General features: G+C 39.4%; 1 protein-coding gene across 1 annotated transcript in view; it reads left to right on the top strand.

Moving 5' to 3' along the window:
- Positions 1-15,382, top strand: part of KDM5A (lysine demethylase 5A) — a 94,511-nt gene extending 79,129 nt beyond the window's left edge. The window contains exons 25-28 of the mRNA XM_015150707.3: positions 1,590-1,749; positions 3,006-3,226; positions 5,962-6,372; positions 14,052-15,382. Coding sequence (XP_015006193.1) covers positions 1,590-1,749; positions 3,006-3,226; positions 5,962-6,372; positions 14,052-14,258 — 999 coding nt within the window. The 3' untranslated portion in view covers positions 14,259-15,382. The remainder of the gene's footprint in view (positions 1-1,589; positions 1,750-3,005; positions 3,227-5,961; positions 6,373-14,051) is intronic.
- The last annotated feature ends 981 nt before the right edge of the window (positions 15,383-16,363 follow it).

Genomic DNA, 16,363 nt, shown 5'->3' with positions numbered 1-16,363 from the left:
CAAGGTTCTTAGCTTCCTTGCATTGGTTAGAACATGCTCCTTTAGCTCGGAGGAGTTTGTTATTACCCACCTTCGGAGGCCTACTTCTGTCAGTTCGTCAAACTCATTCACCGTCCAGTTTTGTTCCTTTGTTGGCGAGGAGATTTGATCCTTTGGAGGAGAAGAGGTGTTCTGGTTTTTGGAATTTTCAGCCTTTTTGTGCTAGTTTCTCCCCATCTGCGTGGATTTATCTACCTTTGGTCCTTGATTTTGGTGACTTTCGGGTAGGGTCTCTGAGTGGACGTCCTTTTTGTTGATGTTGATACTGTTTCTTTCTGTTTGTTAGTTTTCCTTCAAATAGTCAGGCCCCTCTGCTGCAGGTCTGCTGGAGTTTGGTGGAGGTCCCCTCCAGACCGTCTGCCTCGGTATCACCAGAAGAGGCTGCAGAACAGCAGAGACTGCTGCTTGTTCCTTCCTCTGGAAGCTTTGTCCCAGAGGGGTACCGGCCAGATGCCAGCCAGAGCTCTCCTGTATGATGTGTCTGCTGACCCCTGCTGGGAGGTGTCTCCCAGTCAGGATGCATGGGGGCCAGGGACCCTCTGGAGGAGGCAGTCTGTTCCTTATCAGAGCTTGAGTGCTGTGCTGGGAGATCTGCTGCTCTCTTCAGAGCCCTCAGGCAGGGAAGTTTCAGTCTGCTGAAGCTGCATCCACAGCGCCCCTTCCCCCAGGTGCTTTGTCCCGGGGAGATGGGGGTTTTATCTAGCAGTCGCTGACTGGGACTGCTGCCTTTTTTTCAGAGGGGCCCTGCCCAGAGAGGAGGAATGTAGAGAGCAATAGTAATTTTTTGGTAGGTTTGTTATCTCTGTGGATTCTTTTTGACCTTAATACTGTCTTTTGGCTTGAATCTGTAGTCATTATGTTCCTGGATAGAACAAGGTCTAGCTGCTTTTTTCTCTCAGTCCAATAAGAAGATGCAGACTGACTGAGAAAGAAGGGAGTTTATTTCTGCAACTGGTTATGGAATAACTCACCAGACCAACTAAGTTACAAGTTTTTTTCAATACTTGTATTCATTCTAAACTCTGTGTCTATGTGTGGGAGGCGCACCTACAAGCGAGGATCTTTCATTCCGACTGTATCTAGGGTGGGGTCCAGGGTCTGGAAGGCTTTCTCTAGAGACTTGGAAAAATTTCTTAATCTTCAGTGGGCCCTGGCACAAGGTGTGTGTGAGAATGCCTTCATAATCTTACCAGGCTTTAGGGTCTGAGAAAACCCAGGTGAAAATCTTAATGGGTTTGTTTTCACATTTCAGCCCTTGTACGAAGGCCATAGTTTCTCCATTTCTTTACTATTTGACTTACACATTAATTAGAATTATAGTAATGTGTTAGTAGAAACTGTTCTGGTTGCTAATGGAAACCTGGCCTGCCACAATTACGGTTTTTCTCCCCAATGGACATTTTCTATCCTGTTTAACATCAGATATTTAATTTTAATCTCATATTTTTAGTATATTAGAAGCTTTAACCTGAAAGCCTCCATTTTGGGCCTTGTCATAAAATAAGTTAAATGACTCTAATTCTGAATACTTCTCTTTGTTTCTTCTTCAGGACACAGCCAGTGTGAAGTCCTCTAGTAGTCTTGAACCCAATCTTTTTTGTGATGAAGAGATTCCCATCAAATCTGAGGAGGTGGTGACTCACATGTGGACAGCACCTTCATTTTGTGCAGAGCATGCTTACTCTTCTGCTTCCAAGAGTTGTTCTCAAGGTATTACTCCTTTAAAAAACTGGGGGGAAGATAAGCAGAAAACCAGTGAGAAAAACATTATGTTAATCAAGAATGTGAGTCCCGTTTGAGTGGAGTACAATGGTTGGCCATGAAATGCTAATGGAACCTGAAAATGCTGTTTTCTTTAGGAAAAGCCAATCCCTATTTGCATTTTCTGTCATCACAACGTGAAAACTTAACAAAGAATTTTAGAGTCCTAATTAGAAGAACTTTAGGGGCCATCTAGTCCCATGCCTCAGTTCTAGAAAATCCCGGATAGGTAGTCCTTCACCCTCTATTTGGTCGTTATCAGGGGTTGTGGAACTGCTGCTTTTTAAGCATATTTACTCTGTTTCTGGGTTACTTTAATTGTAGAAAGTCTTTCCTTTCCTTGGAGGGTGATTTTCTCTGTGATGTTCATTTTTCTCTCCCTCAGCAAAAACAAATCACATTACTTTAGGTCACAACTTTGGAAAATGGAGGGTGTTTATCTCTTTATAATAAAATTCAGGATTTTATGGAACTGTGTCTTATTATCTGTTCATTAGAAAGATAACCAGTTATTTATATAAGGCAGCCAAATGCTTTATTAAATGCTTAATCTTTTGGTATACTCTAAAATGGAGAGATTCTGGTTCCTTGCTCCCCTTGCCACACGATAAAAACTCAATAGAAATTAACATTCAGGATAAAGAACTCCTTTTTTTGTTTGTTTTTTTTTTGAGATGGAGTTTCTCTCTTGTTGCCCAGATTGGAGTGCAGTGGCGCGATCTTGGCTCACTGCAACCTGCCCCTCCCAAGTCCAAGCGATTCTCCTACCCTTAGCCTCCAGAGTAGCTGGGATTACAGGCATGTGCCACTACGCTTGGCTAATTTTTTGTATTTTTAGTAGAGGGGGGTTTCACTATGTTGATCAGGCTGGTTTCGAACTCCTGACCTCAGGTGATCCGCCCGCCTGTGCCTCTCAAAGTGTTGGGATTACAGGCGTGAGCCACCACGCCCGGCTGGAAGAACCGCTTTTTATTAATAACCCCAAACCATTTTTTTTTTTTTGGAGTGGGCCTTGGAATTGTTTACCTTTTTGGTCTGTATTTGTTTCTAATTGTGTTTACATTTTCATACGGATGGAATTAATCCAGATATCTGAAGTTAGTATTGGGGGTCTGGGGGGCTATTGTAAATATTTACTTTGAAAACAAGTTTTTTCCATAGTTTTAATTTTTATTTGCTTTGTTTTATGGTATTTTTTGGGAAAGGTTCTAGCACCCCAAGGAAACAACCTCGGAAGAGCCCTTTGGTGCCCCGGAGTTTGGAACCTCCGGTGCTGGAGTTGTCACCTGGAGCTAAGGCACAACTGGAAGAACTTATGATGGTTGGAGACCTCCTAGAAGTATCTCTGGACGAGACTCAACACATATGGCGGATTTTGCAGGCCACACACCCACCATCTGAAGACAGATTCTTGCATATCATGGAGGTGTGGATTTAATACTTATTTAAGCAGTGGTTATAAAACTAGAATGCCTGGGTTCCTTAGAGGTATCATAAATGTTGGCAGAGGGATGGCTGAGGGCAGTAATCTGGCTGGCCTACTTTCCCACTTCAGTCAAAGAAATTGGGCTTTATGGCTTGCCGGCTTGCCTGCCTGCCTGCCTGCCTTCCCGCCTTCCCCCCTTCCTTCCTCTTTCTCTCTCTCTCTCTCTCTTTCTCTTTCTCTCTTTTCTTTTTCTTTTCTCCTTTCCTTTCCTTTTTTTTCTTTTCTTCTCTTTTCTCCTTTCCCTTTTCCTTTCCCCTTTCCCCCTTTTCTCCTTTTCTCCTTTCCTTTCCTTTCCTTTCCTTTCTCCTTTCCTTTCCTTTTTCTCCTTTCCTTTCCTTTTCTTTCTCCTTTCCTTTCCTTTCTTCCCTTTCCTTTTTCTCCTTTCATTTCTCCTTTCCTTTTTCTCGTTTCCTTTCTCCTTTCCTTTCCTTTCTCCTTTCCTTTTTCTCCGTTCTCCTTTCCTTTCCTTTTCCTTTTCCTTTTCCCTTTCCCTTTCCCTTTCCTTTCCTTTCTCCTTTCCTTTCTCCTTTCCTTTCCTTTCCTTCTCTTCTCTTTTCTCCTTTCCTTACCTTTCCTTTCCCTTTCTCCTTTCCTTTCCTTTCCTTTTCTTCTTGTAGGACACCAGAGATTTGACTTAGGGTTTTCTTTATTAAGCTTTTGGGTAGTATCTAAGTTGAAAAAAACGGCCATTTTTGCTAAAAAGAAGTGGGCAAGGGTGTGATTGATAACCATCTAGTTTAGAACAACCTCTTTAGCCCAGACTGTCATTATTGGAGGGCCCAGAGATAGGAGAGAATATATAGTAGCTATAAAAAAGAGGCACAGGGATGGTTAAATAGAAGTAGATTGAGTGGGAGAGAAGGTCCACATTCATATATCACACTTACGTAGCAATTCCATGAGCTCATTTGATGAGACAGTGATACCATATCCATGAGCTCATTTGGTCCTTACCACCGTCTTGAAGAGGAATGGGTAGGGGAGTGAGAGGGCAAGTATTTTACCCATTCTGCATATGAAGAAAGTAAGTATGAGAGGTGGAAAATTAAGGTCACACATCCAGTAAAAAATAAAGAGACCTGGATTCGAATTCTGCCATTTGACTCGTATTCTTTTCATTAGTTTCCTTGTTTCCATGTAATGGAACGGTACCATGCCACCCGGAGTTGACGCAGATGTATTTAGCATATACTATAGTTTGTTTTTGTTTTGAAAGTCAGGTCTAGGTAACCTAATTTAGATAGTGTTTTCCAGTCTGCAAAGCATTTTCTTCACATTCATTGTCTTACCCAATCTTCTTTATTTTACAGATAAGGAAGCACAAAGTATTAAGAGGTTAAATATCTTATTTAAGATGTAATAGACTTAAGGCACTTATAATCCAGTGTTCTTTTGGATTCTGCTGATTCTTAGGTTCCTGTCAAAGATTTTCAAGTGTCAAATCTATAGAAAAATGAATTCTCAAGGGAATTGTTAGGTTTATGTTATATTTCTTCAGTATTTCTTTCTCTGATGCCCCCTCCCATTCTTTCTGTTACTAGATACACTTTTACCATTAAAATTTTAAATGTTTATTACATTGGCACATACTAGCTATAGTATTAAAAAGCCAAAAACAATAATGACGATTTTTTTTTGCTTTGTCACGCGAACTGTTTTCTACCCGTTGGCAAAGTCACTATATATTCTGTGTAATGAGATCATGAACACGATTTTATGTTTTTCTGACTTTTTAAAAATAACTACCAATGCTTTTATTATTTGGGTTAAGAAAGAACTTTACTAGTAATAAATGAAGACCCCAGAAGTTATTACATAAGTTAGTACAGTTTGCTTTTTGTGTATGTTTTCGTCTCTAACAGAGACGCTACAGACTGTGTTAATACGCTGGCACTGAATTGTTGTGTGTGCCCTTTTTCTCCTAGTAAGCTAATACAAGATAAATATTTCATTTCAGACTTGTGATTTTCTACTGTTATCTTCATTGAATAGTACACTTGCCTTCTTAAAATGTCTTTTAAATATCTTTAGAATAACATAAATCCTTTTTGTGTTTTTTGAGATGGAGTCTTGCTCTGTGGCCTAGGCTGGAGTGCAGTGGATTGATCGCGGCTCACTGCAACCCCCGCTTCCTGGGATCAAGCCATTCTCCTGCCTCAGCCTCCCAAGTAGCTGGGACTACAGGCATGCACCACCATGCCTGGCTAATTTTTGTATTTTTAGTAGAGTCGGGGTTTCACCGTGTTGGCCAGGCTGCTCTCGAACTCCTGACCTCAAGTGATCCACCCGCCTTGGCCTCCCAAAGTGCTGGGATTACAGGCATGAGCCACCGCGCCTGGCCCATAAATGTTTTTTTTATTGTAGCATAATATACATAACATAAAATTTACCATTTAACTCTTTTTAGGTAGACAATTCAGTTACATTAGGTAGATTGACAGTGTTACGCAACTGTCACCACTATTCATTTCCTGAATTTTTTAGTTAGTCCCAACAGAAACTGTACTCACTAAACAAATCTTCATTTCTTCTTCCCTACAGCCTCTGGTAATCTCTGTTCAGCTTTCTGTCTCTTTGAATGTGTTTATTCTAGGTACCTCATATAAGAGAGTAATACTAAGTAGTTTTTTTAACTGTCTTGCTTTAAAATTGTTCCCAATTTTATATTTTTGAAGGATGACAGCATGGAAGAGAAACCACTAAAAGTGAAAGGAAAGGACTCTTCAGAGAAGAAACGGAAACGGAAGCTAGAAAAGGTAGAGCAACTTTTTGGAGAAGGAAAACAGAAGTCCAAGGAGTTAAAGAAAATGGACAAACCTAAAAAGAAGAAATTAAAATTAAGTGCAGACAAATCAAAGGAGCTGAATAAACTGGCCAAGAAACTAGCAAAAGAAGAAGAGAGAAAGAAAAAGAAGGAGAAGGCTGCTGCAGCCAAAGTTGAACTTGTGAAAGAGAGCACTGAAAAGAAAAGAGAGAAGAAAGTGCTGGACATTCCCTCAAAGTATGACTGGTCAGGAGCAGAGGAGTCTGACGATGAGAATGCTGTGTGCGCAGCACAGAACTGCCAAAGGCCCTGCAAGGACAAGGTGAGTTCCAACTGTTTATGGTCAAGCATGAGAGGTCAAGGAACAACAGTTGTGGAGACACATGTTTGATATCAATATATAGTATGTTTTTGATTCTAGGATTTGGACTTCCAACATAATATCTTTTGTACAATTTCTATAAACTGTTTTGAAAAGTGAGGCTGTTAATGTGCCTAGTAGAAGTGTTGTATTTTAGAAATCATATACTTAGTGAACATAATGAGACAGGAGCAGAGAGATGTGACATTCCCTGGCAAATGGTGCATTTCATATGCAGTGGGCATAACAAGTTTCAGAATAATCTTGTGCCTTCCCTGTAAGGTGACTCAGAGAACGAAATACCTTGTCAAATAGTCCCAGTGGCCTGAAGAAAATCCTGGGCCAGTATTGTAAGAGCTGTGGCCAATTGCATTAAGATTGTATTCCAAAGACTTGAAACTTTTAGTCCATATCTTACTCACACTCAGACCTGTAAGCACTCTCCTAAATGGAATATAATTTTCTTCCAATCTTTGGGAACAAATAATTCAAACCTATAAATGCATTATTTTAGGCTGCGCACGGTGGCTCATGTCTGTAACCCCAGCACTTTGGGAGGCCGAGGCGGGTGGATCACCTAAGGTCAGGAGTTTGAGACCAGCCTAGCCAACATGGTGAAAACCCATCTCTACTAAAAATACAAAAAATGAGCCGGGTGTGGTGACGTGCACCTGTAATCTCAGCTATTCGGGAGGCTGAGGCAGGGGAATCACTTGAACCCAGCAGGCAGAGGTTGGAGTGAGCCGAGATCGCTCCATTGTGCTCCAGCTTATGCAAAAAGAGTGAAACTCCATCTCAAAAAAAAAAAAAACAAAACGTTATTTTAAAATTTCCAACCCTAAAATTTAAGTGTAGTAATTCTGTTTTGGCCGTTCTTTAGATACGAACTTTTGAGAGTAATAGACTTAATGAAAAATTCCAGTTGTTTAAATGATTGGAGGCCCCTGTTACAGTTCTTATCAAGAATATTGATAAATCTGTAGTTTTAATTTTATTATACTCATTATACTATTTGATGTTTAGAATTCTCATAGTGCCTCAGTTTGAAAATATAAACAAATAAAACTGCATCTCTATTCCCTATAGGTTATGCCCTCACTTTTTCAATGAAATACTTAAACATTTTTAGAGCTTGAAGGGACCAAGAGTTTACCTTGTTCAGGCTGCTCATTTTACAGCTGGTGCAACCAGGACTCAGGGAAGGTAATTACGTGACCAAAGTTACAGAGCTGATCAGCAGCAAAACCAAAAGTAGATCCCTAGATCCCGGCTCTCAGACCAGGCTCTCTCCACTAACACCTCTGCCCCGTCGGTAACTGAGGTGTACGTACAAAAACACATTCCAAAACTAAATGACACATATTTAAATGAGATGTATTAGGGGCATTCTGTTCATTTTTTGGAAAATGAATGCTGCGTATAGTAAAATACATATCCTGTAGTCGAATCTTCCAAGGCAGACAGCTGTAAATATTTTAGTGTTTCCTTCCCAGTTTTTTTCTATGGCATTTGTTTTATGTCATTGTCAGACTGTTCACTGACTTGCATCTATTCATTGTATAAGCATTCTATGTTATAAACATTTTAAAGCATTTTAGTACATATATATGTGCATATTATTTTTATCTTTAATTTTGCGTTTATTTCCATCTGAGTTTGTTTATTAAAGAGGCTGAGGAAGAGTTAACTTTCTCTTTGGGCACCAGAGTGCAGCGGCTCAGCACTGGCAGAGCCTTCTCCCTTTTCTTTCTCCCTTAATTTTATGGTAGTTTAAAGATGAGCAGCAAGGTAGGATGTTTCCATTTTAAACTTTCCTGTCATTCTTTCTATCATGTTTGTATCTATCATGAGCCTTTGTCTTATTTTTGTACTTTTTCTCCTTATCACTTAATCTTTCCCCTCCCTTCTGCTCAGCATTTAAATAGGATTCAGTTCATCTATTATTATTGTTGTCTTCTTTTTTTTTTTTTTGAGACGGAGTCTCGCTTTGTCGCCCAGGCTGGAGTGCAGTGGCCGGATCTCAGCTCACTGCAAGCTCCGCCTCCTGGGTTCACGCCATTCTCCTGCCTCAGCCTCCCAAGTAGCTGGAACTACAGGCGCCCACCACCTCACCCGGCGAGTTTTTTTGTATTTTTAGTAGAGACGGGGTTTCACCGTGTTAGCCAGGATGGTCTCGATCTCCTGAGCTCGTGATCCGCCCGCCTCGGCCTCCCAAAGTGCTGGGATTACAGGCGTGAGCCACCGCGCCCAGCTTACTGTTGTCTTCTTATAGCAATATAAACACTTAGGCTGTTTTTTTTTTCATTTGCTTTGAAATTGTCAAATTAACAGGTGCCCTGCCTTATTCAAAGGGTTATGATGATAAGACGAAACAATCTCTATGAAAGCACTTGTTAACCAAAAAATGCAACGTAAGTGCTAAGATGTGATCATTAGTTTTGAAAGAACTGTGAGATTTGCTCCTAATAGTATAGGTGTTTTGTAAACAAAATCTTTAAACAAAATCTAGAGTTATCATCTACATTTTGATGGAGCAAAAGGAGATTTGGCTGAGTGCTCAGAGAAAGTGTCTATTTTGAACTGTTAAAATACATAAAGGTGAGCAATGTGTGCCCCACCCTATGTTGTTAGTTTATATAATGTGTTTCATTTTAAGCAAAAGTTATTACAGATTATAGATATTTTGCCTCTTACTGCTATTTTGCGGTTTTTATGGTTCTACATGTTTGTTCCTGACATTGATTTTACTAAATAACAGTTACAGTTCTATAAAAGTTTCTGTAAAGAATGTTAAAACTTTCTCAGTGTTTAGTATTTCTCTGAGAAAACTTAATATACAACACACATGTTTAGAACAAAATAAGAAAAGAATGCTTTTGCCAGGTGCAGTGGCCCATCCCTGTAGTCCCAGCTACTCAGAAGGTTGAGACAGGAGGATTGCCTGAGCCCAGGAGTTCAAGGCTATAGTTAATGTGCTATGGTTGCACCTGTGATTGCCCCACTGCACTCCAGCCTGGGCGAGACAGGGATACCCTGTCTCAAAAAGAAAAAGATTGGCAAGATGATGTTAAAAAAAAAAAAAAAAAGAAAATCATGCGTTTTAGGGCAGTTTGTTCTTTTATTTTTTATTTTTTTTATTTTTATTTATTTATTTTTTTTTGAGACGGAGTCTCGCTCTGTCGCCCAGCCCAGGCTGGAGTGCAGTGGCGCGATCTCGGCTCACTGCAAGCTCCGCCTCCCGGGTTCACGCCATTCTCCTGCCTCAGCCTCCCGAGTAGCTGGGACTACAGGCGCCCACAACCGTGCCCGGCTAATTTTTTATATTTTTTTAGTAGAGACGGGGTTTCACCGTGGTCTCGATCTCCTGACCTTGTGATCCGCCCGCCTCGGCCTCCCAAAGTGCTGGGATTACAGGCGTGAGCCACCGCGCCCGGCCAGTTTGTTCTTTTAAAATATCATTCTGCAAAAAATAACTTCTAGGGTTCACTTGTTTTTAGGTGAATTCTCTGACCAGTAATTACTATTATTTCTCTAACCAATAATGACTATGACTTTTCCCCCAAAATATGCAGATAGAATTTTTTTTTTTTGGAGACAGGGTCCTACTGTGTTGCCCAGCCTGGAGTGCAGTGTGTGGTCATAGCTCACTGCAGCCTTGATCTCCTGGGCTCCGGCAGTCCTCCTACCTCAGCCTCCTCAATAGCTGGGACTACAGGCACACGCCACCACGCCCAGCTCTCTTTTTGAGAAATACTCTTTTAAAAATTGAAAGATTAAATGAGGCTAGTTTAAATGTGCCTAGCCTCAATTTCAAGGTGTTTTAGAAAAAGAAAGACAATACCAGAATAATATAAAAGGTTTTGAAAAAATAATTTTTCCTTTGATTATTAAATTAATGTCAAGCTGAAATTATTATTAACAAAGAACTAGTTTTAAAAAATTAATTTTAAAGTTCAGAATCTTTTTCTGTCAGAACTCTTTATTCAGTCTTATTGGTACCAAAGATAAAACAAGTTAACTGGAAAAAGACCAAATTCTTTCAGGCTACTAATTTAAGTAGTATTTTTCTTCTGTATTAGAATAAACATTTAATAGTTTTACTTATGAAAATAGTCTTCTTTTTCTCTTCACTTTTTTTAACCCTCTTATTGTCGACCTTTTTCTTTACCCATTCCTACTTACATGAGAAGTTTTGTGTGGTAAATTAAGAGACTAAATTTGTGAACTCTGATTTTTACTATTTATTAGCCACCCTGATTTAAGATTTTCACGGGGGTGTTGCCTCAATCAAGGTATTTGCGTTTTCAATGGCTTTACTAGTTCATACCTACTTTTGGCACAGATAATCAAAGATTAAGTTACCTAAATGTGTGTAATACACACACACACACGCGTGCACACGCGTGCATGATGTTCAGCTAGAGTAACCAACTGTCCCAGTTTCCCTGGGACTTTCCCTGTTTCAGCACTGAAATTCCCACATACTGAGAAATCTGTCATTCCTCGGCAAATTGGGAGGGTTGGTCACTGAATATTGAGAGCACCAAGAAAATAATACACAAGGATTCTGAACGTGTGTTGTAGTTCACTAAATGAATTGTTTTCCTTTTTCAAATCCTGCTTTTACTAGGAATCTTGGGGTGCAAAAGATATTAAATGCCAAAATAACAAAAGCTCAGTTTAATTACTAAGCTAAGAATATCACTAAATTACCAGATTTTCTTCTTTCCCAGTGCAGTACTATTCTTTAAGAAATGAACAAAATATACTATGCCAAGTATTTTTTCTTAAGTATAAATATGAAACCATACAGCAAAACATGAATATTAAACTAATATTTCGTTTTAATGTATTTCTTTTTAAAACAGACATTTCCCCCAGATGTAAACATAGTAACCTATTTGTACTGTGATGTAGAATCTCTTATCATTTAGTATTTGAACAGTTCACAGCTGTGAAGTTTAATAATTCTTTTTGTGATTCACTAAATACATCTCCCTAGAAATAATGAAAAGGGAAATGACAGTTTATACAGTTTTCCAAATTCTGTGTTCTTGAGTTTTCAGGACACTACCTGGTCTGTTGCCCCTGTGTCAGAATCATCTGTGGCTTCGGTTGGCATCCCAAACTTTAGTTTGCTTTATGATGCTGTGGACCTTTCACACAAGAGTAGGACTCACATTTGATTGTTAGTAGATGAGCATGATAAAAAAGATATTGGTAAAGAGAAGGACTATTTTTACTTGTTCTATTATCAGGCTAAATTGTTACATAACCTGTAGTCTAGGTTAGAATTTGTGTACCAATATCTCAAGAAAGGTTATAGATCTTTTGAAATGGGAGATCTAGGCTTAGGAAGGGACCTTGAGTGAAAATCACAAAAGGGAAAGTCTTGTCTTATTTGCGAGAGAATTTTGGGAAATTGTAAGCCAGTGAGTATAGTGCAAACACTAGGTTTCAAAAGACCTGGGACACTTCTTTATAGCAAATACTGATACATTGATAATGTTCTTATCCAATGGATTAGCATGAATGGGGACTAGACTGGATTAAGAGGGTTGGAGGTAAGGGTAAAGGTATCTGTTGGTTCACGGGTACCATCATAAACAGCATAGTATCTCAAACCTGGGCAGCACAGAGAACCACAATTTATCCAGTTCCCTTTATGTGTCCCAAACAGCCAAAACACTTGAGTGCACCTACTCTAACAAACAGCCAGCATTTTGTGAGTCTTGACTGCTTGCAGTACTTTAATTTTTACATTTTGCACAGATGCCATTATTTCCCTTTTTATTTTTTGGTCTCTGATTAGTTTGCTACAATAGGAACATTTTGGTGAGTTTTTTTATTGCACAGACTTCAGAAGCTAAACAAACAATTACAGAACAAAAACAAATCTGTTTAGGAAGGTATTGTTAAGTTGCTCTGAATTTACAGGAAGTGATGTCACAGAGGGCCAGCAGCAATCGGATTTAGAATATATGAGAATCACTTGAGAGCTGATTAAAAATGTAAGCTTCTGGCTTGTACTCCCCAGACATTCTGAGTTCATAGGCTGATAGGTCCCAGCTGCATGTTTAACAAAACACAATAGATGATTCTGATGCCAGTGGTCTACACACTTTGAAAAGCAGTGCTGCAGACAGTTATATCAAGGTGCAAAACGTTTTGTGTAGTGTAGGATAATGAGTAGAGCCACGAGACCATGACTGAAAAGTGCCTCCAGTATCCTAGGCAGTGAATTAGGTGTTTTGCCATACATTATTTCATTGGATCCTCTCGGTAATCTAGTAATTAATGTCATCTGCATTTTTCAGATGAGGAAATTGAGCCACTCAATGAGGTTAAGTGACTTGCTTGAAATTACACACTGAAACTCAGAACTTCTGAGTTGAGTAATCTTTATGTTAAACAGTATTGTTTCTTAAGATCTAGAACTTTAGAATAAGAACAATACAAGTAGAATATCATTTTGACAAATTATTTTTCCCACCCCTTATTACAAGCCTAAAACTACTAACATGACTACTGTGGTTTGACAATTGTTTTATAGGACATGGAAACGAATTTTGAAAACCACTCACTTTCTGTGAATGAAACTCATTTACCTAGCCAAAACCTCCTTCATCTGTTCTTTCTTATAAGTTGTATAGAGTTACTTCTTTGATCCCTTTCTGTTCCTTCCTTTGATATCTGGTAAAGCTCACGGTTTTAAGTGGCTTCTTATGTTGCCAATGAAATGACCAACCTTTGTATTGAGGTGAGGGAGAGTGGCTCTTTTCAACAAATGTTCTTGTCTGCCATGACATTAGCTGTAAAAACTACCACAATCAGCCTTCAAATACAAAAGCCAAAAGTCACTTTATTGTTAACTCTTAAGTCCAAGGCTTAAAGTCACCAAACTACAATCCCTTCCTAGCCTCCTGTAATCAGAGTATTGTCAGAAGGGTCAAAGTCTGACACCTGCCGCTGACCTGTCAGGTTTTCAGATTTGAATTTTAAGCCCCAGAGTGATCTATTGACCTGTGTCTTTGACTGTTATAATTGGTTAATTTGTAAGATTTGACATCTGATATTTGCTAACTTTTTATAGGGAGTTGTATTTGTAACGGAAGAAGAGAAGAATAAAAAATATTAGTTTTAAAAGTGGCCTATGTGACTGCTTTTCTAAAAAGGTATTTAATGCTCTTAGTACTTTGGCTTATCTCTTTGAAATAAAGCTAATACACAGGATTGCCTTCACATTGTTGTACTCTTCCTTTCTTGATTGATAATTGCATTGTCTTAGAGCCTAGAAATTGTTAATATTAGCTAAAACTACTTGGCTGCTCTATTAGAAGTTCCCTTTTTGTCAAATTTTTCTCAAACATGTTTCTGCCTCACAAGGAGCCCCAGGTATTCATGAGGTAATGGAGTACCTAAGAGGCCTAATTTTGTGGACACACTATGGTAAAATATAATTTTGGGGTATTAACTTCTCAGCTTCTGTCTTTAAAAAATAACCCCATAAGAAGTCATTGCCTATCTCTAGACATCCCAGTTGTTTGCTATCATTTAAGCCAAGAAAGCTCTTTGGTTTGCTTTTATTCTAGGCTTAATGTTTATGTAACCTTAACATTCCCCAATCTTGTTTCCTACAGGTAGACTGGGTACAATGTGATGGTGGCTGTGATGAGTGGTTTCATCAAGTTTGTGTGGGTGTATCTCCAGAAATGGCTGAAAATGAAGATTACATCTGTGTAAACTGTGCAAAGAAGCAGGGGCCAGTTAGCCCAGGTCCAGCACCACCTCCTTCCTTCATAATGAGCTACAAACTACCAGTGGAGGATCTGAAAGAGACCAGTTAGCAGATGCGTGGTTAGTTTGGGACATGGGGGAAATGGACCACATTGAGACCTTAGCCATCAAGTAGAGTGGTTTCTATCCACTTGGAATGTTGCTTCCAAAGATGAATGGCCTTCAGAGAAAGTCCTCCTAGTGCTGGCTTCCTCTGCATGGACTCTGGGGGTTACACTCTGTCAACGTGTCTATGCAGAGGGTGTCTTCTTTGGCACAGCAGCCAATAGTTCATGTCTTCTTTGAGTGTGGTTTACTGCATTAAGGCCAGATGCCTGACTGAGCTCTAGGGTGGCTGGTTAGTATTAATGCATTGGTGTGCTCACAGGGCGTGTAGGGTGTGGCTTTTGTCCAGCTAATAGTAGTTAGAGACTTACAGCTTAGGAGCAGCACCAACTGAAGGTGCTAATTGCTTGGATCACCTTCACTGGGATAGTTGGAGAGGGATTGGAGCACCACTTTCCTTCCACTGTTACCTGGTGCTTAATGCCCTGAAGATACAACTAGGAGTAACAGGGCCAAAGTTATTTCTGTTAGACGTCAAGGAATGGTATCAGTCTATTGACATCAGCTATTTGTGCTTGTTTGTGCTAGAAGAACACCCCAAATAGGAGAACCTCTCAGCTGGGGCAGGTCACCTTATCTTTGTAAGGATGAGGATGTCATCTAGATCAGAAATCGGACTAGATTGGATTCTGGGGAGAAGAACCTACTACAAGGCAAGGAGCCGTTTTTTGGCATTGAAAAGTCTTGCTGTCTTGGGTCTACATTTTAGGGAAGAGCAGGTACATGGATTCAGGCCTCTGCCACAAAAAAAAGAGAAGAAGATGACGACGATGACCAGTCATACTATCTTACTGAGCCACAGTGATGCATGCTTTTCGGGGAAAACTTCATTCACAGTATTCCAGACACCAGGCTTCAGGCATGGCCATGAGCAAGACCAGCAAATAACAGCTTTTTGCCTTGCAGCCCTGACCCCAATGTCTGCTGTTTCCAACACTGGCAATTTCTAACTACGGCCCGCAGCAGATGCTGTTGAATAACGCCATGGCTTCATCAGAGGATGCGGGGTTGTAGTACCTCTGGGTGATGAAGTTATTTTAGTAAATCCATTTTTAAAAAGAAAAAAAAAGGACTTGTTTTTACTTTTTTCTAAATGTCTCTGACTACTGACTGTTCTATAAATAGATTATTTTTCCTTTTTTAATATACATATATGAATATATAAATATATATATTTACTGTTACCAGCAGCATATGACAGAGTTTCAACATCAAAAATCCATTTGGGGGCTTGCTTTTTCTTTTTTGCTTTAAAAAAAAAAATCCCATTCCTTCCTTGTAGTACAAGGAGTTAGCACTCCCTCCTCCATCCCAGCCTGACCAGATCTTCCATTTTGCTTTTGTTCATATAGATAATTATATGTCCTTTGTATGTTGGGACTTGTTCCTGTCTGTTGGGAAACTTGGTCTCACTCTAGTCTGTGCTGGCTGTTTTTTCTTTTGTGTGTGAATGTTTGAAACTATGGTGCTGTGTCCTCTTCCCTCCTGTTGTGTTCTCTGTTCTTAAAATTTTAGGTAAGCTGTATGTAAACTCTTAGTAGAAGGGGACTAATTTTTTTTAAAGGACAAAAAAAAAAAAAGACTAAAAATAGTGTTTTGTCATCACTGTCTGTCTGGTGTGTTTATTTTGGTTTAAAAAAATCTGTGGTTTGACTTAAATTCATCAGTTTTCCTTTTAAAGGGGGGATTGGGGTGGACCTAGCAACGGCTTATAGTCTCCTTTTCCCTTTTTGCCCCAGTCTCTTTTAAAGAACTGTCTTCTAGTAACTAGAAGTGAAATGTACTGTCCAGTTACAGTTTGAGTGGGTATGAGATTTAACTCAAAAGGCATCTTACAAAAAAAAAAGAAACATGTTTTCTTATAAAATCCAATTTATGTAAATGTTTTCTCTGTAGTTCATACTACCTACTTTTTATTCATTCTTTCCTTAATACTGTATAACCTTTTAAGTGTTTTGACTTGTCCAGAGGTTTGTTAGTGTTGCTGTGCATGTGTCTTGAGGTCTCATCTCAAGTAAGTTTGTGTATGATCCAAGATTTCAGTGGATAT

Source organism: Macaca mulatta, chromosome 11 (genome assembly GCF_049350105.2).
Source record: "Macaca mulatta isolate MMU2019108-1 chromosome 11, T2T-MMU8v2.0, whole genome shotgun sequence".
NCBI classification, from domain to species: Eukaryota; Metazoa; Chordata; class Mammalia; order Primates; family Cercopithecidae; genus Macaca; species Macaca mulatta.
This window is presented reverse-complemented; position numbering and strand designations above follow the sequence as displayed.